Genomic DNA, 27,116 nt, shown 5'->3' on the forward strand with positions numbered 1-27,116 from the left:
AAAAGGTAACAGGGAGAAAATGTTAGAAAAACTATGTGAGGAACAACGTGAGAAGAACCCGGCAAGGAACTATGAGAGGAACTCTGTAAATGACTATGATGGGAACCGTGTGAGAGAACCTGTCAGGAGTTGGAATGCAAATCCAGGCCCGCCACTTACACTCCACTCGGTATTTCTCCATGTCCTGCACCTCAGCGATGCTTTCTCGCAGGTCAGAGGTGAAGCGGGTTCGATCCTGCTGACTCGGAGCTGTGAAGACGATCAGAACCTTTCTCTCTCCTCCAGGATTCGCAGAGGTCAGCCGGATCCCGTGCGGGTAATCTAACCCACACAGAAAACCAAAAATGAAGAAATCTCTGTGTGACTGAGACAAAATTGTGGTTGAAAACACATTATCGACTCAGGGTCATTTCTAAAATCAATTGTCTGTGCACAATTTCTATAGCTATTGTTAAATTATTGTATGAAACTTTTTTTAATGTTTTTCCTTAGGCCCGGAAAAGAAGACAACCTAATTTTTTAAGAGGTTTTTATATTTGGACCAATATGACCAATATGACCAGAATTCCACCCCAACCCCCTGCCAGGGGCATCAAGCATGAAAACACAACTGAAACATGGACGTGTCTCTACACCCCATACACATTCCAACATGTAAACAAGGACTCAAGATAGAGAGGGTAAATATGGAGAGAATACACTGAGTGATTATGGAGAGGGTGCACAAAGTTGACATACTGCGTGTACATAGGCAGCACACACACACACAGAGATAGCATAGAGTGAGCATAAAGGGTTAACATTCGGAGTGAATATGGAGGGAGAAGATCAGAGAGCCACGATCAGTCTCATGTGCATGTGTGAGTCTTCAGAGGTTAAAAATAGAGGAATGAGCAAAACCAACCAGAAGAAAGAAAACAAAGCGGAGACAGATGGAGAGAGCAGATGGACAAGGAGGGAAGGACTGAGACAGAAAAAGAGAAACAAAGGCAAGAAGAGAGGAGGGCTGAGCGGGAGGCGAGGAGGAGCAGGCAGCACTTACAGGTGTTCTGGAAGGTGTGAACCTGCATGTCAACCAGTGGAAAGGACTGTCTGAAACTGTAGGTCACCGACGTCTTCTTCTTCTGGAAGATCTTCGTCACCTGAGGAGGAGGAGGAGGAGGAGGAGGAGGAGGAGGAGGAGGAGAGGCTCTGTTTGTCCATATTTTGTTGTGTTGATTTTCCGTTGATGTGTTGATATTGGTATGTGTTGTTTGTTTTGTTTTTTTGTGTTAATGTTGTCTTGTGTGACTGTGTAGTGCTAAAATTGTGTTTTATTGTTGTGTTGATATTTTGGTCTTTATGTCACGTCAGTATTTTGTGTGTTATTGTATAGTATCGATTTTGAGTTGAACTGTTGTTTTGAAGCTGTATTAATGTGTTCTGTTGATGTTGTATTGTGTCGATGGCGTGTTCATTTCTTGTTGTTAATTACATTAATGTGCTACTGTAATGTTGTGTTGCTGTGTTTTGTTGGTTTGTTTTGCGATGGTGTGTTAATTTTTGCTGATGTGTTAATGTTCTGTTGTTTTATTTTGTTGATGTTTTGTTGTCTTGTTATTATAATGCAATGACATTGTGTGGTGTTGATGTTGTGTTGTTATGTTGTATTGAATTAATATTGGGTTGTTAACTTTGATGTTTTATTGTATTATTGTTGTGTGGTGTCGAGGTTCTGTTGCATTTGGGCTGATGTTTTGTTGCCGTCAATGATGTTGTGAGGTGTCATGTGTCGTGTTAACATTTTGTGCCATGTAGTGTTGTTGTCTGTGTTGTGTTGTTGACGTGCCGTTGTTGCGCTGCAGTGCTCTTACCATCAGCAGGTCATTGAACAGGAACACTTCTCTCTGATGGACGCCGCTCCTTTGAGCTCGGTTTGGATCAGGAACCTCAAATAACTGACAGCAACACACCAGCCTACGATGAGGAAGTGACAACACCTGCAAAACACACAGAAACAAAAAAAAAACACACACAAACAATCACTCAGTGGTTCCCCCTGCTAGTTAACCTCTCCCTGGGTTATGAGGCGATTTTGTGATTTTCTTACAGGCTTCTTTCCGACCACCATCCTCTCCACTGCCTGGACCTGAGATACATGGTCGTCGTTGGTCCTCAGCTCCCATTTCTGGATCCTCCCGTAGATGGACACCAGCAGGTCCCGAGGGATATCCTGCCCATTGTCGACACCTGTAGGACCATATTCAGTCATTCAGTCGTTCAGTCAGCCTCTCTGCTCCTCATCCCCACTGAGCTCACCCCTCAGATTCTTGATGAAGTCCTCCAGCTTCATCTTCCTCTCTGGCTTCACGTTGGGACTGTACATGTCCGTGTTGAGGAGGATGATGGCGAAAGCCAGGATGAAGATGGTGTCTGGATTCTGGAACTGCCGGATCAGCACCGGGTTACAAACGCAGTACCGTTGACTGCAGACAGAAAAAACACAAACGGTGAGGCTCACATTCCTCATCATCCCGTGGACCGCCACCCTGCAGAGTCCGACCTACCTAAAGGCCTCCACCAGCCGCTCCACCCGCTGAGCTTCACCCTGAACTTTGATCTGAGCCTGGAACTTCCTCAGAGCGTCGTCCAGATCCATCCCCGAGAAATCCATCTCATCCAGGACACAGCTGAGGACAGAGGCAGGGCTCAGAGCATGCATGCGTGTGTGTGTGTGTGTGTGTGTGTGTGTGTGTGTGTGTGTGTGTGTGTGTGTGTGTGTGTGTATGTGTGTGCGTGTGTACTGATCCGCTTGTTGGGTGGATAGACAGATTGATGGGTGCAGGAATGTGTTCATGATGATGCTGTTTACCAGCATTTTATGTGAATGTCAAATTATATGAGTGCATCATATTTAAAGTTCATTATACTGAGTTCATCATTCATTCTCCTGTACTCTGTACTCTTTCGCTCGAATGCGGTCTGGTTCCTAGTGTTTTTTCATGTTTGTAATGCTTCACTGTCTCCTGCTGCTCATGTGGGGTTGTTGGGTTTTTTCCTGTAAAAGTGCCATCAGATGAATGTGCTTTATATATTAAAAAAATAATAAACCACTGACTGTTTTAAACTTCTTCTTTTTTTTTTTTTTTACTTTTTTCTGAGGCTTCAGTGAGAATGGTGTTAAGAAGGTGTGGTCCTCAGCAGGACTGTGTGTGCGTGCGTGTGGTATTCTAAATTGTTCAGTCCACAGAGAACATAGAGAACATGAGCATCATCAACCTAACATACTGTTCCCATGGATGACCTCTGCTCTTAGTAAAGTCATGACGCTCCGCCTCCAACCAGCCAACCAATCACTGCGTCCCTCCGTTCAGCGACTAACAGCGGAGGGACACCAGGGGGAGTCCTCGCACACTTACTCCAGCACATCCTTGTTAAACTGCTGGCGGCTGCCCAGGAACTCCCCGATCATCTGCCGACTCAGACCTTTCCGCTCCAGAATGAAGCGAGCAATGCCGACTGGCGTGTCAGACACAAAGCTCCTCTCGATGAGGTACTGGATCCCTTTCTCTGGCTTCCTACACACACACACACACACACACACACACACACACACACACACACACACACACACACCACACACACACACACACACACACACACACACACACACACACACACACACACACACACACACACATACACACACACGCCAATATTTTCTGTTTGTAACATATTAAGTTTCAAAGGGCTCTGCATCAACAATCGCAAGTTTAACATCGACGAATTAAGCGTCACCAGCAGTCTTATCGTTTTCAATTCCAGCACAGAGTGTGACCCCTCCGCTCACTTGTTGAAGAGGTTGAGTCCGATGCGGTACTGCCGCCTCTGCACCACGTCGTTATTGAAGGCGGGAGAGTCCCAGCTGTGGCGGCTCTCTCTCTGATAGGTCTGCTTCCCCAGTGTGGCGCCGGCCATCGGCTCCCGCAGGCTGTCGCGGGACGAGGAGCCCGAGCTGCAGTTGTTGACGGTCGTGTCGTCGTTGGAGTTGGTGGTGGTGGAGTTGACGCTCTCGTTGTCGCCGTCGGAGCAGAGCAGGTGGTGGTGGTGGAGATGCGGATGGTGGTGCTGCTCCATGTTCTGGAGTGCCAGAGCCGAGGACATCGGCGATGTGGCGAGCGGCGGCGGCATTGAAGAGAGAGGGGTGAGGGGCGGTACTGGGGAGGGCAGAGGGGAGGCGGGAGGCTCTGGGTAGCCGTGGGGGAGGTGGTGGTGGTGTTGGTGTTGGTGGTGCAAGTGGTGGTAGTGATGCTGGGTGAAGTGGTGTGGGTGGTGCATGTAAGGGCTGCCACCGTGGTGCATGTGCAGCGGCTGCGGTTGGCTGTACTGCGGATGGTGGTGGAGCACAGTAGGCAGGTGGGGGATAGGTAAGGGGTGAGGGTGAGGGTGAGGGTGTGGGTGAGAGGGCAGGGTGCGGGCGGAGGGAATGGGCAGTGGCACGTTGGCTGGGCTGCGGGTCTGACCCTGAGCCGTGGCCACCGACCGGCCGGCAGGTTTGTGTTTGATGGTGCCCTGCGGAGATTCCCCTTCGCTGCTTCCTCCTCCTCCTCCTCCTCCTCCTCCGTGCTCATCCTCTCCACTCTCACCCTCCCCTCCTCCACCTCCCCTTCTCTCCCGCTCTCCTCCTCGCTGCACCCCGGATGGATCCTGCTCGTACACGAGTCGCCCGATGGAGCCTCGCTCCGACCTGAAGAGACCAGCAAACAGGACATGAGAAGTCAAGCATGAGTGAGCAGCTGCTCCTGAAGGCTGTGTGTCATAAATCCAACAAACACTGAGAGAAAAGTAGCTCATCTACAACTCTGGTCCTCGGGTTTTGGAGAAGCTCCTCACTTTGAGGAGATCACAATCTGAATCACTGCATAACGACGACCAACATTTAAATTCCCTCCAAATGATGAGGTGAGTGGATTAATGTAGTTTGATGGAGAGCTATTAGCATTAGCAGCTGCCTCTGCAGTGATGACTTTACGCTGAGTCGTGTTATTGATATGAACTCTGAACAGAGCTGAAAGAGTGAAGACAACATCGACCGTGGCAGCTGAACATCCTCAACAATTACTGCACGTTGCTGCACATGAAGGCCAGGTGGAGGTGGGAGGGGCCAAGACTAACCTGTCACTCATGTCCACAGAGCTGTCACTGGGCGGTTCGATGGTGAGAACAGGAAGGTGACTTCCCCCATCTGCTCCTCCTCCTCCTCCTCCTCCCCCTCCTGGCCTCCCTCTGTACTCCACCCGACAATCGGTGCAGGGAGTGCTGCTCCTCCTGCTGCCGGTGCTGCCTCCCTCCGTCTCCCGGCTGTCCTCCCTCCCACTGGCTCCTCCGCGGCCTCCCCAGTACTCGGTGTCGGAGCTGGAAGGGGGTCGCGAGAGGGGCGAGGGTGGGAGACAGCCGTCGTCCATGTAGAGGGTGACGTCACTGAAGGAGGTGGTGGTGCTGTCCTCGTGCATCGCAGCGCCTCCTCGGCCACCTCCTCCCACAGCTCGTCTGGAAGAAGCGTTGGCGTTACGCCACGCGCACTGTCTGTATTCTTCCTCCTCGTCCTCGTCTTCCTCCTCCTCCTCCTCTTCTTCCTCCTCCTCCTCTTCATCCCCCTCCTCCTGGTCCTCCTCCTCATCGTCGTCTCCTTCTCCTCCAACTTCTTGCGAGTCCTCTCGGACAGACTGGCAGGTGAGGGAGTCGTCCATGGAGTCGGCCAAACATTTAACCTAGAAAACAAACATCACCAACTCACAAATTCATACAGTGACTGACTGCCTCACAAACTCAATAACTTGGGCCTGTGATGATGACTGACCCCTGCTGCTGTCTTTCAGCCTATTTCTTAATCCTCTGTTGAACAGTAGCCATGTCTGGTTGTGAAGGCAGTTACGTATTAAGAGTAACCAGGCTACGTTGTGGGGGCACTTCCTGTTTAACAGTAAAAAAGTAACGCTGTGCTGGTTGTTGCTGTTTAACAGTAACTGGCCGTGGTGGGTTAATGGTAAGCAGGAATGTTTGTTGTAGTAGTTAATGTTTAATGGCAACCAGGCTCCGTCAAGGGTGAATAGTAAATACTTTTCAAGAGTAAATAGGACAAGTTGTGGTCGTAGTAAATATTTAACAGTGGCCATGTTTCTTTTTTTTTTTTTAGCAGTTACAGTTCAACAGTAACTTAGTTTCATTTTGGTAGTGGCTCTGGTGGTGTGTTTACCTGTTTGGAGAAGGAGTCGTCCGTGTCTCCAGCATCGTCTGAGACCTGCTGACCACCCAGCTGCAGACCCTGCGGCTGGCGCTCATCAAACGAGTACTGCAGTGAGCGAGACGTTCAGGTTAACTTGAAGGTTGAGATCAGGTTAAAAATTAGTTTGAGATTCTTAAGGTTAGGAATTATGATTAAAGGCACAGTTTACTTGAAATTTCAGATTATTGTTCAGGTTAACTTGATTTATAAGGTACATATTATTGAAAAGGTTCAAGTTATCTTTCAGTTCTATATTCAGCATAAAGGTCAAGTTAACTTTAAAGTTCAGATTTAGGGTAAAGACATGAAGTTAATTCAAAGTTTCAGAACACAGTTGATGTTAGAATTACCTTTACTGTTCAGATTGAGGTGCAGATTAAGGTTAAGGTTAAATTGCAAGTACATTTAAATTAGATTAACTCAAAGGTAAGCAGTATGGTATGAATGATCCCTTTTGCTGGGAAATCAATAAAGGGTGGAAACCTCTGAACGCGATCATGAAGGATCTCAGGCAGAAGAACTTAACGGTTGCTTAGGTCAACATAGACTGTACTGAGACGAGTCTCCTACATCCTGGATGGAGGACATTCTGGTTCGTCTGCATTTAACATATAATATATGTGTATATGTTTAGTGTCTGTAACAAGATTTGCATATTTACACATGCATGCGATCCCTTTGTAACTTCCTAGTTTGTTATGTCTATGGACACATTCACTTCATTAGAATAACTAAGATTCAAACTGGTGAAGCTGTAATTTGAGGCAAAATGAAGCTCCTACGCTGCCGACAAGAAAAGATTCACAAGCAAGAAAAGAGCTTGGGGGGAAAAAATCCAATCGCTAAAAGGAAAATAAACAACAGATGCAAACAATTACCTCTGGAGAAAACACAAATCGCACCCAGACAATATGCTATCAAAAGAAAGAGTTTACAATTTAGATACATTTCGAGCAAATCAAGTCCAATCAAACCACTTTTACCATAAATTATATCCCCCTAGAGGAAAGCCACATCTGGAAGATATCCAGGCACAATAGAACATAGAAACATCTGAGACATGCCGTTGAATATTAATGGATTTCAAAGCGCATTATAAAGTATGCCTGCAGGTAAAGCACAAAGTCCTGATGGCTTTTCTACAAAATTTGTAAAAACATTCTGGTCAGTCGCGGCCCCTCTTAAGGCCTTGACAAAGATGAAAACTAATGGATTATATGAAGCCACAAATGACCAATCCTGCAATCAAGTTAGTATTGAAACCAGACAAAGGTCCACCACTTCCTTCCAGCTACTGCCCACTCTTACTAATAGTTTCCAATTATTATTCTATTATTAAGTTATTTGTGTCTGGACTGGAGACAATAATTCAAGCTCACTCTCACCTTTTACTGTTCACAACATTTATTGAACCACTGGCATGAACCATACATTAAAATATAATCAAAGACACCTGCATTACATACAATAACTTGAATCAACAATAATGTTATACTTTATAACTCAATTTTTATTCACTCTTTTTAACTCTCTTATGGATTTGAAATGTGAAATTGCGTTTCTCCCAGAAAATCACCAGCTAATCAAAGATCATATAGAACCCAGAAAGGCTTGGATAGGTCAGATATTTCCATCAAATTCGAACACAAAAACTAGAGGAGCAGTGATATTAATACACAAAACAATTCCATCTGAAGAAAAGACGGTCATGTCAGCCCCACAGTGTACTAAGTTATGGTCTCAGGCATACTACTATGTGGTTTTGTTTAATGTGTAGGTCTCAAACTGGGACAATTAAGAATTTATTGAGAAGCCCTTACCACCATATCATTACTATTGGAGATTTGAATGGCACTGTGAATTCAAAACTGGGCTTGTCCGGCCTTAAATCTGTGATGCCCTCTAAAAGAGCTAAATCATGTACCAGCAGACTCTCTGGCTCATTAACCCCCCCCCCCCCCCCCCCCCCCCTCGCACCACCATTCATGGATATTGGATAAAAGTATCTGACAATTATTTTTGTAATTTGATGTCTGGACAAATTGATGAGTTCATACATTTTATTAAGAAATAAACATCTCCTCCTTATTGCAGTGGGAAATTCTCAACGTTGTAATCCGAGGAGATAATTGATGACCAGATTCTGTCATTCTATCAATTATAATAGTATATACTCTGTATCCTACCTCCCCCCCAGAGAACTTTACAGGACAATTTATCATCAAAAAAATTTAATGACTTTTACCGAATTCTGGAGGTGACGTGGCAAATTAAATGCCAATCAATCACTCAACAAACCAATTTACTGGATAAATAATTATCGATCCAAAGCTTACTATCGTTGTATAAAATTTAACAAGTATTTCAAAATATCAAATATTACACAGGGCACATATATCATGAATCCCTGTCACAACAGCTGTTACTCCTGATCGAAGCATCCATTAGTCTTATACCAGATAAAACCAGATAAAGATCACTTGGGATGTGGCCAACTCTGAAGGTTTCCTTATTCAAAAATAAATGGATTTCACTGATATAGCGTTTTATAATTACTTTGAGCAGTCACAAACTGCTTTACATCATTAATCACATTCACCCATTCACACTCCAATGGAGGCAGCTGCCATGCAGCTTAAGTGTTATGTGGACAAGTGGAGCTCGGGAATCAAACCTGCAAATGTCCGAGTGGGAGACAACTGCTCTACCAAACGAGCCACGGCCCAACAGTGAAGCAAAGATCTGAGCAAAGGCCCCTGCCTCCCAACGAGGCCTCGCAATGCCAAATGTAATCTCTCTTAAAGGCGACCCGGTCATCAAACCTTCACAAACTCCCCAATAAAGCCTGCACTTCTCCAACAAACGTAGTACACAAAGCTGTTGTCTCAATGAAAAGGGAATACCTGCTTACATGTCTTCTCGAAAAATCCGAGGGGGCCTAACTTTATCTTGTGGATCAGACTTTTGTATACCTTGTTGAAAGCTTTCATAGATACAAACAGCATGCAGGCCCGAAGCTTTGAGCTTTAAAGAGGTGTACAATTAGTTGATTGCTATTTCCTTTAGCCATAGAACTTATCAAACACTTATCAAGTGCTTTGACATCATCATCATCATCATCATCATCATCTCGGAGTGGAATTCATCTACTCATATCAAATAAAATAACCAGAATTCATTGAATATACAAAAGATTTTCCCCTGGTTGGTTTGGCATATGACAGTTATGATGTCGGTGACTTTCTACATTAAAATTGTAGTCCTTCATTCTAAAATACATTAGAATAGTGACAGTACTGGTTATGTGAGCCATTCAGGCCACTCCGCAGCTCTTGTGTGTGTGTGTGTGAGCTTACCTGGAGTCTCATATTGGAAAGGATGATGCGGCGGGTCATGCGGCTCTCGGAGGCTGAACTGCGGAGTCGCATGAAGTTCTTCTTCATGCGGTACTGTCTGAACGCCGTCTGGATTGTCCTCGCTGCTCGTCGGGACACAAATTGCCCCCCATACTTTCTCTCCAACATCTCCACCTATCACAACAGACCAGACGAGGTCACGGTGGGTTGTCAGACATTACCCACACTCTGCCCCCTGCTCCTCTGACCCGTTCGCATAACATGGGTCACATCTGCCGATGAGCTGCTGGGTCTCAACCAGGAACCAAAGAGGCTCTAATGGATAAAGGCTGGATGGTCTCAGGGATGTGAAGAAGAAGTCTGATACCTTCTTGTCCTGGAGGTCTGTAGAGAGCTCATAGCTGTCAGAGAGGGCCTTGCAGCGTTTGCTCTCCTCCTCCTCCTGCTTGCGGAGCGCCAGGCTGGCCGGCTGGTGTCTGCTGCGCTGAGCCCAGGCGAGGCTGGCCGGGCTGGGGGGAGTGATGGGCGAGCTGCCCTGCAGGAGAAGAGCAGAGGATGGAGCAGTGAGGACCTTTTACCTTGCTAAGGCGCATTGATGGCAGAGCTGTTGGGGCCCAGCAGAATGAACAACTGTTCCTAAAAGAGTGAAGGCTGAGTAAATATACATTTGAAAAAAAAAAAAAAAAGCTTTAAATTCCATGTCGTAATTAAAGAGCTGAATATTGACAACATTTTGTGTGTGTGTGTGTGAAGGTGTGTGTGTGTTACCTCTGTGTTTGTGTGGGACGCTCCGAGGGACCCGCTAGTGGAGGAGGGGGGGCAGTAGGGGTCACAGGGGCTGGACAGTGGGCTGTTGCTATAGCGATGAAAGGGAAGAGGCTGAGCAAAGGACGAGTCAGAGAAAGTGAGAGTCTCCGGACACCGGGGGTCTCCCTCCACACTGAGGGCGAGAGTGGGTGAGAAGAGGAAGGGGAGTGAGAGAGGAAGGAGTATGGGTGGAGGGGGAGGATTAGATATGCTCCTGTATCAAAGTAGATTCACACAAACAAACCAAACCAATCCTGAACCGAATCCTGAACCGAGTCCCCGGACTACCCTGGTGTGAAAGCACCCTGAGGTGCAGTCGCCCTGTAAAAACCAGGCTGAGCATCACCAAAGTGGGCTGAACGGCAACAGACCAGTAAAACTGGGCCGGACTTCAGAACCGGTACAATTCACTCTAAGCCAGACTGAATTGCACGGAATCAGACCAAACTGGACTACACCGGGCCGTACTGGACTAGAGCAGACCACACCAGACTGAACCTGACCACACAGGACTGAACTGCACTGAACCAAAACAAACGGAACTGAACCAGCTTATTTTGGAGTTGGTTTGTATCAAACACCCACAGGGTCACACCAAATAACAAACTGAACGTCGGTGCCTCCTTCCTGCTCCTCAAGTTAACCGAGTCGCCTCATGGCTGCAGCGCCTCCTTGAGGAGAACCTCTGCAGTTTTGGCTTCATGAGCCAAGTAACAAGCAGCAGCATCCTCCAACCGTGTCCCAGAGTGCTGAGCAACACGTCAGATGAGAATTAGCTTGCGCTTTGATTGGAGCACTAAGCCACATCCATTAGCAGCGCTCCCAAATCGCATGACTCAACACTCCCACCCGTTAAGCAGCCAGTGAACGAAATGCCTCACTATTGGGGCACACGGTTCGATTCCCATCTGCCTCGCTCAGCTTAGAAAGATCCTCTGCGGCACTGAGGCCTAAAAAGACCCACTGACAGCCCAACAACAGGCAGAAGTTACAGGAGATGCGTCGGACGGATAAGGCTGAACTCGTCACGAACATCTGTCTGGACAGCTTGACTCAAATATCTTCACACAGCTCGGGTGACACTGAACCACTGAGACCAGCATGGCTTCTCTCACTCCCTCACATGTCTCAACAACACGATGCTGCCTCCAGACCTGATATTGCACACACGTTAAGCCGACCTACTGATGGGATTCAGTCTGATAGAGACACAAGTATTACACACACAATTGGTTCAGTTGATTTCCCTGATTGACATGAAATAGCAGGCATTTATCATACAGATACATTTATGATTAAACCACAATGTATATCGTCGCCAACGCCACATTTGTCACCATGGAAACCAATGGATTACAAGGTTATTGGATCCACCACACCACTCCGTCCTTCATTTGTCATGGTCGCTTTGAACTACTTCATGTTATCACTGCTTGACACAGATGTACACACATTTTACAATTTCTGTGTGACCCCCTGACTTTTGACCCCCAACCGCTAACCAGGGTAATAATGTCACTGAATTATGTGGCCTGTCAGATGATAGGGAATTGAAAACTGAACATTTTGGCATTGGTTTGACATCAATCGGATTCAAGCTGACCGCGTGATGATGAAAATATATTTCGGAATTTTTCCTGACCTAAACCTTCTGAGATTTTTCTGAAATTTTTGCATCCGTTTTTAACAAGTAAAAAAAAAAAAGAAGAAGTGGAAATCAGCTCAGCCTTCAGCACGCTGCTGATATCATAGTCACAATAATTTCTTCAGCAGCCCACCCAACTTGTATTCGTACACTTTATTATAAAATTGTTTTCTATGTTGTACCACTTTTCAGGTATTGCAATCTTTATTTCCTGTGACGCTTCAATAAGTTTCGGTAACTTCCACCAACAGCTCGTCCAACTTCGTGGTATCAAATTTAATTTTGTGCTTGTGGTGGTTTTACAATCAATCCGATCATTCCCTGGTGAAAACAAGCAGATTAACCGTGGAATGATACAATTTCCATTAGATGATCCTGATGATGTTACCTTCTTAGATAGTCCTGTTTGCACATTTGCAAATCCAATCTAGTTGCACGAGTCTGCGATTTAACAGGATCTTAGTAAATCAGGCCTTCAGTATCAAGGAGAATGACCTGCATACCTGAAAAGATCGCATCCTCGACACCTGCGAGGAGAACCTTTGCCACACCTAACAAGAGAAGGAGTCCTCAGGAATCTCAGTGATATATTTCGGCCGCTGTAGTGAGATGTTCTAATCAATGACTTCGAATGGGGGACTGAAATCTTTAACAGGACAAGAACACAGACGAGTCCTTCAGCTGAGGCTATGAGAAGATCATTTGACCAGCGCCGTCTCTGTCTGATGATCACATTTAAATCTGAAAAGGCTCACATGCAGCATTTGTGCATAAATGGTTACGTATCTGACTTACAATAACTTTTCCCAGGATTTTGGAAATCAAGGGGAAGTTGGACATGAGCCTCTTACTTGCTAAAACACCAAGGGTGTTTTTTTTTTTTAATGGTGTTTCATAAGACTTGAAGGATGTTATTGAAGCTCTAGTATTGATGCGGGAGAAAATGTCTTTAAACAGTCTTGCCAGGATTACATTTCACAGACTGCTTTGGATGAAGCAACAACTGAGGACAACACAAAGAGCCGTATACGCTGGGAGCTATATATCTTTAAATCAGGTTTTATATTTCAAATGTGCTTCACTGATCTGTGACACCCGCGTTGAGTATGTGTTCTTTATTTGCTCTAATAGTTGAAATAAGTTTGTGAAGATTTTTGACAAAGACATTATTGCTTGAAGGCTTAAAGGGATACAAGGCACCATATAGCTATGACATTTGGTCAGTCTGCTTATAGAGCTGCAGAGAAATCTGAGGTTATTCTTGCTTTCCTTCTATTAGGGAGGAATAGGAGGCAGTTCAAGTGAAGCGAGGAGCTTTTCTTCATAGATTAATAAACTATCACTGAAGGCAATATAAATACAAGTCTGACTGAGTAAGAACTATCTTCCTCTGATTATTGCTTTTATCTTCAGGACACCAATAGAATAAAATGTGGAGTGAAGCTAATCGGCTGTACCATCCACATGAAGATTCACCTGATTGTGAAAACAACTCATTTCCTCGGATCCAAAGATGGCCCAGAAGCGAACATCGATGGATTATTTCTTTGGATTTGTGGACTGCAATGTCTGACCGATATCTTCTGTGCTTCAGTTTCCCCAAATACAGTAAAGCCAGTTAATGTAAAATCAAATGATATCAGGAAATGGTCTTACAACAGATGGTTGTGGTAAAACCTAATTCAAGGGTGTGAATAAAATGAGCTGGTCAAAAGACAATGATGTCAAACATTGAACTCAATGTGATGTTGAGGACGTCATTGTCAACAACTACATGAATATTTTTGTTCCCACTATGTTGACCTTTTCTGAACTCAGTATTAAATTGTAGACAACATGAGAATTCAGATAAAAACTGAATAGAGTATGGAGCTGGAGGACGACACTACGACAACTGGCTTCTGTATTTTACAATTGTAGTGCGCGAGGCTCAGAGTGAGACTTTCAAAGGATTTCAGGCAAATTTTTACCCTGGGTCTGATAATAAGACTTATAGAGTTGTAGATGGATGCTGCTGTTCCTCCTCCACCATTTCCTCCTGCAATATGATAATTAATATGTGCAGTAGAGGTCGCTTCATTTAGGCTGAGATATTCTTTCCACTGACTTTACAGTGTCAGTAAGACTAAAATGCTCTTAAAAACAAATAAACAGCAAAAGAGAAATAACATGAAATACAATAAAAGTACAGACACAGAGCATATGAAAGATGACTTTGACTTCGGGTGTCTCTAACGTTTGGACATTGGAGCTTCCAAAAACAAGAGTGTTTTCCTGAGCGGTGTGTCGCTGAGTGGGAAAGTCAGTAACAAACATGGATTGATGGTGAACCTGTGGCTGAGGACCTGCCTGGAGAGCGCTTACAAAACCACAGTGTAGGACCGGTCTCTAAATCAGTGGGCCTCACCTTCCAATGTCGAGGAAAAACTGCAACACGAGAGCGAGAATGCATGGGCGAGAGCATGAATTCAAACTTTGTGACTTTCCTTCACAAATACAGGCCGATCAGAGACGACTGTTACCCAACAGAACAAATTGGGGGGGGGGGGACTGTTCATATTCAGAACCGATCAAAGACAATTGACCACAGTCAGACTAAAGTGAGACATCCATTGAGAAAAAAACCCAAAACAACAACAAAAAGAAAACATGGCCATACACACTGAAAACAATCACAGGCTCAGAAGTCAGAACCGATCAGACATCCGTTCACGCATGGAACCAATCAGAGATGGACCGTCACACTCAAAACAAAATCAGAGCGGTTTGTTTACAAACACAACCAATCAGACACATGTGTTCAACACATTGGAGTTTTCAAGTGACGTCTCTTATTGTTCTGAAGAGTTGAAGCGTTTGGCGCTGCTGACTGTAAGAGGCTAAAAACAGCAGAGAGGTGTGATAACACAGTGTGACTCTCTCTCTCTCGCTCTTGCTCTCTCTCTCTCTCTCTCTCTCTCTCCATAGGATGTTTTATCGGCACTGAGCCAGCTCATCACCCGAACAGGAGGGAATGACCTCATGCAGACATTTAAAAACTGCTGGACGAGTGAAACCAAGTTAAATCGTTAAACTGGTCAAATATGTTTAAACCTGAGTGACTGCTTGGTTATTTCAACTCAGAGATTATGTCTCACACTCCTAAACTCAGTGTTTCTACTCTTACCAGCTCAGCATTTGGAGTTCAGTTTCCAGCTCAGCTTTCAGCTCAGAGATTAGAACTACATGTTTGCAGCTCAGTTTAAGCTTCAGTGTCACAGCAGTTTGCAGCGATGTGCTCATAGCCCATGGATACCCGGTCAGTATGAACCTCGGTTATAGCAGAATGGTTGCAGTTTAGTGGGGACAGCTCAATGCTTGCAGCTTAAAGTTTAGAGCTCTCTGGTTAAAGTTCAGTATAAAGGTTCAGTGCAGTCAGTATTCAGTATTTATACAAGTCAGTATTCATAACTAGGACTTTACAGACCAGATTTTACCAGAGCAGTCTATACAGTTCATGGGTCGGAGGTTTCTACTCAGGTTAAACGTGAGTCTAAAGTGCTGAAGTTAAATGTCAGAGTTGACAGCTCACTTGTTCTTTAAAACGCACCGTGGAACTCTCTCCCTTTACAGCTCAGTGTTTATACATCAGTGGACAGGTTAAAGTTTAAAGCTCTGACTTGATTCATAAGTCTTTACAGCTAAAAGTTAAAAGGTCTGGATTTACCACTCAGCTTTGACATGAGAGTTTACAGTGCAGTAGTTAAAGTTCAGTTTGTACAGTTCAGAGTTTAAAACTGAGGTTACAGCTGTGGATCATTGGTCTTCTTTGGCTGCTTGTCCACATCATTTCTAAAATATAACATGGAATGCACACATCATAGCAATCCTCCTGAATAAATCACCAGTAATGCATTTGTTATGTTGCTGTTGGCATCTTATACCTACTGTGAAACCATGTTAAGACTTTAAAAAATAAATAAAAATGGGCGTTTCTGTATATATCAGTGATGTGTGATTTGTTTCAGGTGACGTGGACATTCATTTAAGGGTTGCCAGTGCTTTATTTATTTATTTATTGTCCCCTTGTTCTGATGTCAATGTTTCACTTTAAAATAGAACTGTATTGAATGGCCTCAAACCTAAAAGACTCCCAGCACACAATATCCAATAAAATCGAAAGAGAAATGGAGTGAGAAACACGGCCTCTCTGGCCAACAACACAAGCTCACATGTGAGCGACATGTTTTGAACGTGGTCTAAAACAGAGGCGCCCTGTTACTGCATGTTCTCCCTGAGCTCCGCCTCGTCGCTCACACCCCAGGCCGCTCCTCTTCCAAAATTAGCAGGTAATGAGGTAATGACGGAGCTCGACCACACACACACACACACACACACACACACACACACACACACACACACACACACACACACACACACACACACACACACACACACGCGCGCGCAAACGTCAGCTGTCTCTCAAGCCTGACACACCTCCACATGCTGACACACACACACACACACACACACACACACACACACACACACACACACACACACACACACACACACACACACACACACACACACACACACACACACACACACAGACGGGTCATCGGTGTCCACACTCCAGGCCCATCATCCTGCGCTCGTGGCGCATTCAGCCTGAGCGGAGCCGCAGTATAGCGACGTTGCGCGCGGCGGTGCCGCACCACGGGCGGTAAAGCCGCAGTCAGTGCGCAGTGTGGAGGAGGCTGGCTTACCAGTACAGCAGCTTGTTGTGCAGGATCGCGGGCGTTTTGTCCGAGGCGCAGTTGATGCACCACATCGTTGCTGCCACTGCGACAAACACCGGGAGGAGAGGGAGAGAGAGAGCGACAGAGAGAGAGAAAGAGAGAGAGAGAGCGACAGAGAGAGAGAGAGAGGGAGACGGGCGGACGCACGGAGCGGCGCGGCGCGGCGGAGCGGAGCTGCCTTCAGCCTCTCTCTCCTGCGCTCGGTCCGCTCGCTCTGCTTCCTGCGCTCCGTCAGAGGCGCATCATCATCATCATCATCATCACCATCATCGTCACATCCCTCCCTCCTCTTCTTCTTCTTCTTCTTCACACGAAGCCCTGGCAGCTGAACCGGCTCCGCAAACACGCACGGACCTCGCGCAGAACACCACCGCGACCACTAACAACAACAACAACAATAACCACCCTCCAATCAGGTGACCCGGAAACTCCCCCCGTGACGTCACGGTGCAGGTGTTCAAGTCAACAACTTTTCCTTCAGGACATGTGCACAGATAGCGCAAACTGTCACACTGTGCAGATATTTGGAGTTGCAGGTTGCGCGCACGCGAGCGCTCAGCATCCTGCCTGTGATTGGCTCTGACTCTGAACGTCTCAGCAAATCATCTGCAGTCTCTAATAACTAGGAATAAAAGACAGTTCCCCACAATATTTTTGTTCATTTGGAATTTTCTTAGCTCACTTTAGCTCACTCGTTTTATCCGTGAGCAGCAGCAAAAAGGTCACCTGTTGACTGTGTAATTATTTATTAATTCCCCATAGTTTCCGACTTCGTATTGTTGTCCTTTCTCTCTGAGAAACTGGAACTGAGGTGAAAGCAGGGAAATCCACGTAGAACACTCAAAATTTATTAGAAATGCATTATAGTTTAGTATATAATAAGGTATGTTTCCTCGGTATGAATAGGAAACAAAGATACAGACTTAAACTAAAATATAGTATCTCTTCCACCATCACTAGTAAAATAAATGACTTAATAATTGACTGAATAAAAATAATGTATCTTATGTGTAGAAAGCAATATAATAGACAATGATCTGAATAAATTCCAGAGTGGTAAACATGGACGTTTTGTCTTGAGTTGCTTTGACATTTTGTGGGCCCATTAGAAGGAATGCTGCTCCTCACCTCTGTTGTAGCCATTTAAGTATTTATTCCCAGTCCTTAAATGCTCAAATTGCTTATTATAAGCTTCTGACATCTGCTCTTTTCAGGGCAACCACTTTGGGATGGACGAGGTACAGTAGCATTTATTCTGTGCAAAGCACCAGTCAATACACATGCTTGATAGTCACTTGAAAAAAAAAAACCCAAAAACTTGTGTGATCACTATATCTTACAGGATACTTAGGTTGTTATAAGAGATTTTGTAAAATATTAGTTTTATAAATTAGTGACTCAGATACAGTAAGGGAAGTCTCTGTGTGTTTGTTGATTTGAACACCCACACGCACCTGCTGCTGCTCGTCTACTTTAATAAGGGGCGAAACATCTTCCAAGACATATTATACAAAGTTGTCATGTTCACTGAAGAGAACCTCCGTTTCTTGTTGTAAACTCTTGTTAACTGGAGGAGGCAAAGACTGACCAACTGACAGCTCAGCTAATTTTAACCTGCAGTAATGACTCATTACTGTTACATTATAATTGCTACATTGATAATGACTAATGAGTAATGTAATGCCAATGCTTGTTTTGTTTTTTATAACCTACAATTCATTTTCAGTAACTTTCACAACACAGGTAGATTTTATATGCGCAAAGTGTCTAAATTCTTTTCCCTCCTTTGTTAAGTTACCTTTATTGATCCCTCCTGGGAGGTCCTGCATTATTAATAGTAAACCGTAATTACACACATACCAGAGCTCCAGGGCATCTCTTTTTCTTTTTCTTTTTTTGTTTTAGGAAAATTAACTTTGCTGTCACCCCTCAGAGGAGCTTCCATCCTCTTGGTAAGCCTTGGCAGTGTGTCAAGGGCACATTAGAGGCTGGAGGAGCAGACTTGAGATTGGAGGTTGACTGGTTCGAATCCCACTGCTTACAGGTTATCATTGTGGGTTCCTGAGCAAGGCACCATCTCCCCAGGCACTGCACCAAGGCAATTCACTGCTCCTGTGTGCTGGTAAGGTTAATCAAGAACAGGGTGAGTTTAAATGGAGAGAAGCAATTTCCCTAAGTGGGTCAATAAAGTATGTTTTGTTTTTTTTTTGTTTTTTTTAATAAATCCGGGCCTGTCACCACACTAATCCATCAGAAACTCAGAAAGCAAACTCCCTCGAAGAGGCCCAAAAGGGAAAACTGGCTACACAACTTAACTCCTGCTAATTAACCCTGCTGATCTATTCTGGTTGTTGTATTTGTGTGGAAAAAGTCCAACAGAATCCCTCTTCTCTGCTCTGGCGTCCATGAGGTAGAAGCCTCTTGTTGTTGTGCCCTCAGTGTATTTTAAGGGTTTCTTTCTTTTTTTTCTGGTTTCTGTTTCGTCACTGCCGGACAACCATCACTCCGAGCGGTTCGCTGAACTTGTGAGCAGAGAAGTTGTGAAAACATAGAAATGTGTGGAAAGGATTTTGCAGAATTGGTTTTGTTGATAAAAAAATAAAATAAAAAAAACAGCAGTGAGACCTGAATGGTGCCGGACAACAAGGAAGTATGAGGCTCATAAATAGCTGCACTTCACTCGTGATTGGCTGCAGAGAGATTATTGATTAGTCATAGTTGATTATTTACGTGATTGTTGATGTTTGATGGATCACATCACATCATAATATAATATTGGTGCATTTGTGGATAATTGATCAACCAATATTCATTATTGATAAGTCATTGAGGATTTTGATGAGTTATTCATTTTGATGATTTGTTAGAAGTATTGATATTGCTCACAAAGGGGAGATTATTAATAAAAGTATATTGATTGCTTATATGTCATTAATGACTGTGAAATGTTGTATTGATGACACTTTTAGCCTTAATTAAGCCTTTGTTTATCATTGATGTCTTGTTGATGATGATTGATGAGTCACTATTTACATCACTGTTGATTACTGAGGAGTTATTGATTTTGATTATTTATTATTGGTTATTGAACAATCAATATTGATCACAAATGAGCCGCTATTGGTCAACCATGCTATATTCGTTTACTAATGAGTCCATAATGAATATCAATGTGTTGATATTGACATGAATAAGTCATATTGATGAGTCACTTTTTTACCATTTATGCCATTGTTGATTACTGATGACCCATGGTTGATTATTTGTCATTGCAGGTGATTGGTGAGTTTGTTGATTATTGATGAATTACTGCTTGTAGCAGACTACATCAAGATTGATTATTGATAATTTTATTATTATTCATATTTAGAAAATAACATTTATAAGTTGCTTGTTATTAACGCAATAATGGATTATATAGATTTGGATGATATATTATGGTCTATATTGATTATTGGTGTGACGTCGCTAATGAGTCTTGTTAACGAGTCAGTTATTAATTGTGTCATTATTGATTATTGACGGTGTGTGGTGAATGTGTGTGTGAATGGGTGAATGTGATTAACAATGTAAAGCACTTTGGGGACTGCTCAAGTGGTGGAATGGGGCTATATAAGTGAAATCTAGTCATTGTTGATTATTGATGACTCATGTATCTGTTTGTCTCTGTATAATCGGTTCTCACTACTGTTATCGTGAGCTGACAAAGTATGAAACATAAAAGAGCTTTCCCTTGGTTTCCATGGCAATGGGAGACAAAACGCATCACACAGTTCTATTTAACACTTTCCCGTCCTCCTCTTACTCCATTGTGCTCCTCCTTCTCCACAAGCTGTCCCACGTGCTCCTCTCTCCCCTCCATTCTGCTGTGACCTATTTCTTATCATCCTCCATCCCTCCACTCATCAGCCTCAGGACACGTTTCTATTATTCATCGCAACTTTTTAAAAAGATGCCCCACCACCTCCTACTCCTGCTGTCCACTTCCTTTAGTCCTCCTCTTCCACTTGTCCCAACTTCTTTTGTCCTCATCCTCCCATTCTCCTGCTCCTCCTCTCACGATCCATCTCCTGTCTTCCTCCTCTTCCTGTTGTTCTTCTCTTTCGCCTCCTCTTTCGCCTCCTCCTTTCCTTATCCTGTCTGCTTCCACCTCCTCCTGCCCTTTGCCCTTCTTGTCGTCATCTCCCGTATAAAATAAAGATAAGAATAAAGGTAAGATGGAAAAGCAGGCAGCGGTGACGGAAGAATATGAACGCATGATAATAAACTGAAGGTGATAAATAATGTAAACAAAGGCTCTTCTTTATTCAATCCTCTCTTCCTTCAATCCTCCAGCCGACTCTCTTTCCGTCCCTCCATCCTTATTTCATTTCTGATCGAGGTTGGTCGTGGGTCAATACGACAACAGTCTATCAGTTGTTGTCCCTGCTCGATCTATGCAGCTCCCCCCAGACAGATAAGCAGATTTGCTCCATTGAAACTGAGCTGATCGATGTGACTGGATGCACACCTCTGTAGTACCGAGTTCCCCATGCCTTTCATGTTCTCGACAGGCAATGTGACACCAGGCTATAGCTGCTCAAAGAACCCTTGTTCTACCAAGAGTCCCATTGTGTTACAGTCTGCCAACCTGAGATCCGGCCTCAGGAAAGCTGACGGTACAACACAGGCTCGCCTCCTGAAGACTTCACATCTGTCTGACTGAACAAGGTCTGCGCTGCTCTGCCACAACTTTTGACAGCGACTGTGCATTTTATGACGACTGGGATGATGTCAAGGTGTACAGTTTTTGCCCCTCATCTGTAGGGAAGTGACAGGAGGGAGACAGTCACTTTCAATTGACAATCTGAATCTCTTGCACACTTATCTTATTCATGTCCTTGGCAGCGTGCACTTTTGGTTACGTTGAAAAGATGGTTTAACGATTTGACAGAAGGGTTACCTTTCAAAATGTCAATATATGGTGCAGCAAATAGTGCTAAACCACAGACAGCTCATCCTTTTGTCAACTTTTCATTTGTATCCTAACATGCAGAAAACAGATTAAGGTGGTCCCTTTGTGTCCTTTAGGGAAATACTTTCTCTGCATTTAACACATCATAGAGCAGCGGGCTGCCACAGTCTCAGTGTTCATGGAGCTGACGGAGGTCATGGGCCTTGCTCGGGGATCCAGAGCGAGGACGGCTGGAGGGTTCAAGTCTACAAACGTCAGATCAGGAGTCTGCTTCTCTAATCTCTAAGCCCCCACTACCTTTTATAACGGTACAGAGATTATAAATCCATGGAGGGTGGTACCTGTGTGAAGTGATATAACTGTGTGGAGGTGATTTATATGTGGAGGTGATTTATTCATATTGAGATTACCTGTGTGGAGGTGATATATCTTTGTGGAGGCAGCATAACAGTGTAGAAGTGTTTTATCTGGGTGGAGGTGATGTATCCTTGTTGAGATTATACCTGTGTGGAGGTGATTAATCTGTGTGGAGGCAGTATATCAGTGTGCAAGTGTTTTACCTGGGTGGAGGTGATGTGTCCTTGTTGAGATTATACCTGTGTGGAGGTGATTAATCTGTGTGGAGGCAGTATAACAGTGTGCAAGTGTTTTATCTGGGTGGAGGTGATGTGTCCATATTGACATTATACCTGTGTGGAGGTGATTAATCTGTGTTGGAGGTGATATATCTTTATGGAGGCGGCATAACAGTGTGGATGTGTTTTATCTGGGTGGAGGTGATGTGTCCATGTTGACATTATACCTGTCTGGAGGTGATTAATCTGTGTTGGAGGTGATATATCTTTGTGGATGTGATTTATCTGAGTGGTGATATAACTGTGTGGGGGTGGTCCCAGCGTGGAGGTGATATAACTGTGTGGAAGCGTTTTATCTGGGTGGAGGTGATAATTTCCATGATGAGATGATACCTGTGCGGAGGTGAGCTATCTGGTGGAGGCGGTGCCTATGTGATGGTGATATCTGCGAGGCAGTGATAGATCTGGGTGGAGGTGATATCTCTGTGCGGAGGTGATATATTTATGCGGAGGTGATATATCTGTGCAGAGGTGATATATTTGTGTGGAGACTGTGCCTGTGTGGAGGTGATGTATTTGTGGAGGCGGTGCCTCGGTTGAGTGGATGTTTAAAGGCTGGACTCAGAGATGAGCACTCGGATATATGACGATGGACAACCTGCTGGCTCTCAGTTATGGACTACTGCAAAGTGTTATGTCCTTCGTTTTGAATTTCGTGATAAAACACAGGTCAGTTAAATGCTTTATTTATCCAACCCTCTGTTTATTTAATCATTCTTTTTTTCCGTTTGATAAGTGCAAATTTCCAAGCGTTTTCTCTTCCCTGAAATGGTAAATAAAGAGACTTTGAAAAACCTCCTCTCTACTCTCCTCCTCCGTCCTCTGTGTTTTCATCGCCTCAGCTCAGACAGTTAGAGGGGGGTTGTTGCTTGGAGACAGTTGCCGTCGAACTGATGGGAGGGGCAGAGAGGAGGAGAGGAGCTGGAGTCAAGTGAGGTGTTGCCATGACAACACAGGTTTCAAGCTGTCACTCTGTGTGTGTGCTGCTGATTTTAGCACAAAGTAGGAGGACACACACACACACACACACACGCATTCCCGCACAAGCATTCCCACACGCATGAGCACGCGCGCTCACACACGCACACACACACACACACACACACACACACACACACACACACACACACACACACACACACACACACACACACACACACACACACACACACACACACACACACCATCATCATCATCATCATCATCATCATCATCGTCTTCCTCTATATTGAGATCATATTTTGGGAGATAAACATGACAAGGAGGAGAAAAGGAGGACCAAAGGGCTCAGAGGTCATTTCGGGCAGCAGAGGGTGGCTCCCCCTGCTGGTTATCTAAGAAACGCCATCTCATTGGTTAAATTCAGTCGTCATCACACCACATGCTGGCTGAGAGGAAGCCAGGTCTGCACCTCCTGGAGAAGCATATCAGAAGGGATGAGGAGGTCCAAAGAGACCCAGACAGAGAGGAAGGTTCATCTAATGAGGTTGAACAGCAGGAAGTGACAAAGATCCAAAGTCTGAGTAGAGAATGATGATCGTCGTTCTCTATTCAGACACCAGCACAGTGCCACACTGGGAAGAACAACCAGCCTCTGAGCCTCTTCCTCTCAACTCCTGCCACCTTCATTCAATCCACAGAGGACGTGCTGACTACAGAGGAAGAGGGAGGGAACCTTGTTATTAATCTGTGTGTGTGTGTGTGTGTGTGTGTGTGTGTGTGTGTGTGTGTGTGTGTGTGTGTGTGTGTGTGTGTGTGTGTGTGTGTATAAGGCCAAACACAAGAAGCGTTTTGTTTCTCTCTAAAAGGGTTTTGCACTTGAAGAACTGAGGCTTATACAATGAACAGTCCTTTACTCAAATGTCTCATGGGGTCATCAGGTGGGGACCGCCTTTCATCTGTTTTCACGAGTTGAAAACCCCACAACACCACCAAAAGGCAAGGCAGTGATTTCACTGCTCCTACGCGGCTCCACAGCATTGCCCACTTCAACAAGCCTTGCTCTGTTTATCCATTTATAGCATCCTATAACTATTTCAGATAGGTATTCAACGTAATGTACCGAGGGAGTGGAGAGGAAGGAAACGTCAAGGTGAAAGAGCCGGGTGACGCTGGAACTGTCCCCTGCTGTACACTTTACTTTCAGGCTACTAAAGCTTAATACTGAAGTTACAGGGGGGGGGGGGGGATTAACTGTCAGAGGCAATCGACAAACTTATTTGTGTAGCAGCATGATCATCATTCAAAGAGGCTCTAATATATAACTCTGGCAATTAAATAACCCTCCTCTTCCTGAACTGGCTCCACAGAAGACAGATTTGCAGATTGCTTCAACAGATCTTTGGCAGCTTCAAAACCTGCTCAGTAGCTTCCCCTGCTGGTCCCCGAATAATATTACACCTTCCGCACCAAATCCTCTTTCCTTCTGTGACATTTCCTTCACTCCCTTCCTCAGACTCTGCCCCTGCATTCCCGCTTCCCCCAGGATCATCTGCTGCATCCCACCTCAACTGGCCGGACACTAACTTTAAACCCTGTCTGTTGGTCTCTGCTTCCCTACGTTCTTCTCATTTCATGACATGCTTTCTGTCGTTCTTCGGTGAAATAAAGTATTGACTGACTGACTGGAACATGATGTCAGTAGCCTATTGAAATTAATATGAACTACTTTCAAATGAATGACAGTCTAACTTCATATAATTCGTAATATGAAGCACCTCCCAGGTGGCCAGATGCTCTCTCATCATCTCTCTTCTATCCACTTTTGTTATGTTGATTTTAAACACAGATTTTCCCATGAAAATTTAAAAAAAAGAAAAGAAAAGAAAAAGTATGCTAATGTTCATATGTTACTCATAAATAACATTGAGATAGTGTAAGTCCTATTAAAAAAACCAAACCCTTTTGGAGTTATTGTGAATGGAGGATTTTGCTTGACAATCCATAGATCAGCTATTCATGATATTGCTTGGGCTTTAGCAGAACTTTACCATTTCAATGACATTGAAAATTAGTTATAATTGCAGTCTTTAAATCCTGCCTGTCATTTTATCCTCTCAACTGAATTGATGTTGTATTATTGTTGGGGCTTGTTTTTCTTAAATTTAGTAATTCAACGTTTTGTACTTTTTTTTTTTTATTTGACGCCACAATTCATTGAAATTAATTTGAAGAAAAATAAAGACTACATTGAGTCCAGGTCCAGAGCGACATTTGGTCAGACCTGCTTCTGAACTAAGCGAAGTCAGACCAGGTCGCACGTAGACAAAGCTTTGAACCAACAAGGTCCAGGATCACTCTGTCCAGGAGTACACTGGGCCAGACTCGGTCCACCACTAGGAACAAGTCAGAACAGATTCAGGACTAAGTTAAACTTGACCGCTGGGTCATATCAGATCTAAGACTATGGACAAATCTGACCAGATCCAGGATTACAGTGATTCAAACCAGGTTAGAGCAGGTCTGAGATCAGGTCTGAGATCTCGGAGCAGATCGGGGAGCTGGAAGCAGAAATAGGTCGATCACTAAATTTTTCATGTCGTTATGAGCTGCAGGCAGAAAGCAGCTGAGAGCCCATGCAGCTGCTTGGGATCAGCTCACACCAGCCCGAGACCTGCCGCTTCCAGAATTGAATCACGTCGGACCCTGTCAACCCCGACCTGAACCACCGAGCTCAAGGCTTCACACACATGGGTGATGACAACCTCCTGAGGAGAGTGAGAGGTGGAGGTGGGGCATAATCTCCCGTATCTATGGGCCGGTGTCCAATATCAGAACACCTGCTTCAAGACGCACCTGTGACCAAGACGCACGTCAAGCATTTGTTTAAAATGCCTCAATCCAATGCAAGTGTCGGTGCAAACACACCTTCACAAACAGGAAGTGATGTCATAAAAGACATGAAGTCCACTGTGACATCAGCAGCTCCACCAAGAGCACATTCACATTACCATGCCCAAGTCAGCACATACACCCAATACAGTCTTTTTCATACACATAGAAACACACACACACACACACACACACACACACACACACACACACACACACACACACACACACACACACACACACACACACACACACACACATCCCGTCATTTTCGTTCATTCATTCATCCATTCATCCATTAATTCACTCATTCATTCACAGTGAAACTGAATTTAATTGAAAACCTCATAACATTAGAATTAAAAAACAATATCACAAAAGAGAGTAAACACAAATTAAATGTGTGGTTCTTTACATCGCCACAGCCTGACAGTGACCTCTGGCTCAGCCCGGCACGAACCCTCCACATTTCATCACACACCCTCTCCACCTCAGCTCAAACTACCACATCTGAAAACTTCCTGCTTGGACACATAAGATATACAGTATGTGTAGTATGTGAACATCAATGAGAAAAGTGAGAGAAGTGAACAATGGGAAAACACGTTTTTTTTTTTTTTTTCCTAACCTGGAAACAAAAGACACAAAGGAAGCACCAAGCTCACATACATATTCAGATACACACACGCATACACACACACGCACATCTTCATTTGCTGAGCATCATGTTCAATTTCTTACCGTTTTGAAGACAATAGAGAGGCCGTTCATTCATTCACACTGGAAAGGAGACACACCTCTCTTTCACTACCACTCGACCGCCCTGTCTCCTCCTTCCCTTT

The 27,116-nt window shown here is 44.4% G+C and overlaps 1 protein-coding gene across 1 annotated transcript in view; it reads right to left on the reverse strand.

The window, feature by feature from the left end:
- LOC308130638 (IQ motif and SEC7 domain-containing protein 2-like) overlaps positions 1-27,116 on the reverse strand; it is a gene marked incomplete at both ends in the record, with an annotated part of 45,461 nt that overhangs the window by 2,959 nt on the left and 15,386 nt on the right. Inside the window, 13 exons of the mRNA XM_080497050.1 lie at positions 160-321; positions 1,043-1,142; positions 1,854-1,979; positions 2,090-2,229; positions 2,299-2,465; positions 2,547-2,669; positions 3,399-3,557; positions 3,830-4,726; positions 5,155-5,750; positions 6,236-6,331; positions 9,622-9,795; positions 9,989-10,156; positions 10,390-10,561. Coding sequence (XP_080353176.1) covers positions 160-321; positions 1,043-1,142; positions 1,854-1,979; positions 2,090-2,229; positions 2,299-2,465; positions 2,547-2,669; positions 3,399-3,557; positions 3,830-4,726; positions 5,155-5,750; positions 6,236-6,331; positions 9,622-9,795; positions 9,989-10,156; positions 10,390-10,561 — 3,080 coding nt within the window. The remainder of the gene's footprint in view (positions 1-159; positions 322-1,042; positions 1,143-1,853; positions 1,980-2,089; positions 2,230-2,298; positions 2,466-2,546; positions 2,670-3,398; positions 3,558-3,829; positions 4,727-5,154; positions 5,751-6,235; positions 6,332-9,621; positions 9,796-9,988; positions 10,157-10,389; positions 10,562-27,116) is intronic.

This window comes from Blennius ocellaris (assembly GCF_963422515.1).
Source record: "Blennius ocellaris genome assembly, chromosome: 5".
Taxonomy (NCBI): Eukaryota; Metazoa; Chordata; class Actinopteri; order Blenniiformes; family Blenniidae; genus Blennius; species Blennius ocellaris.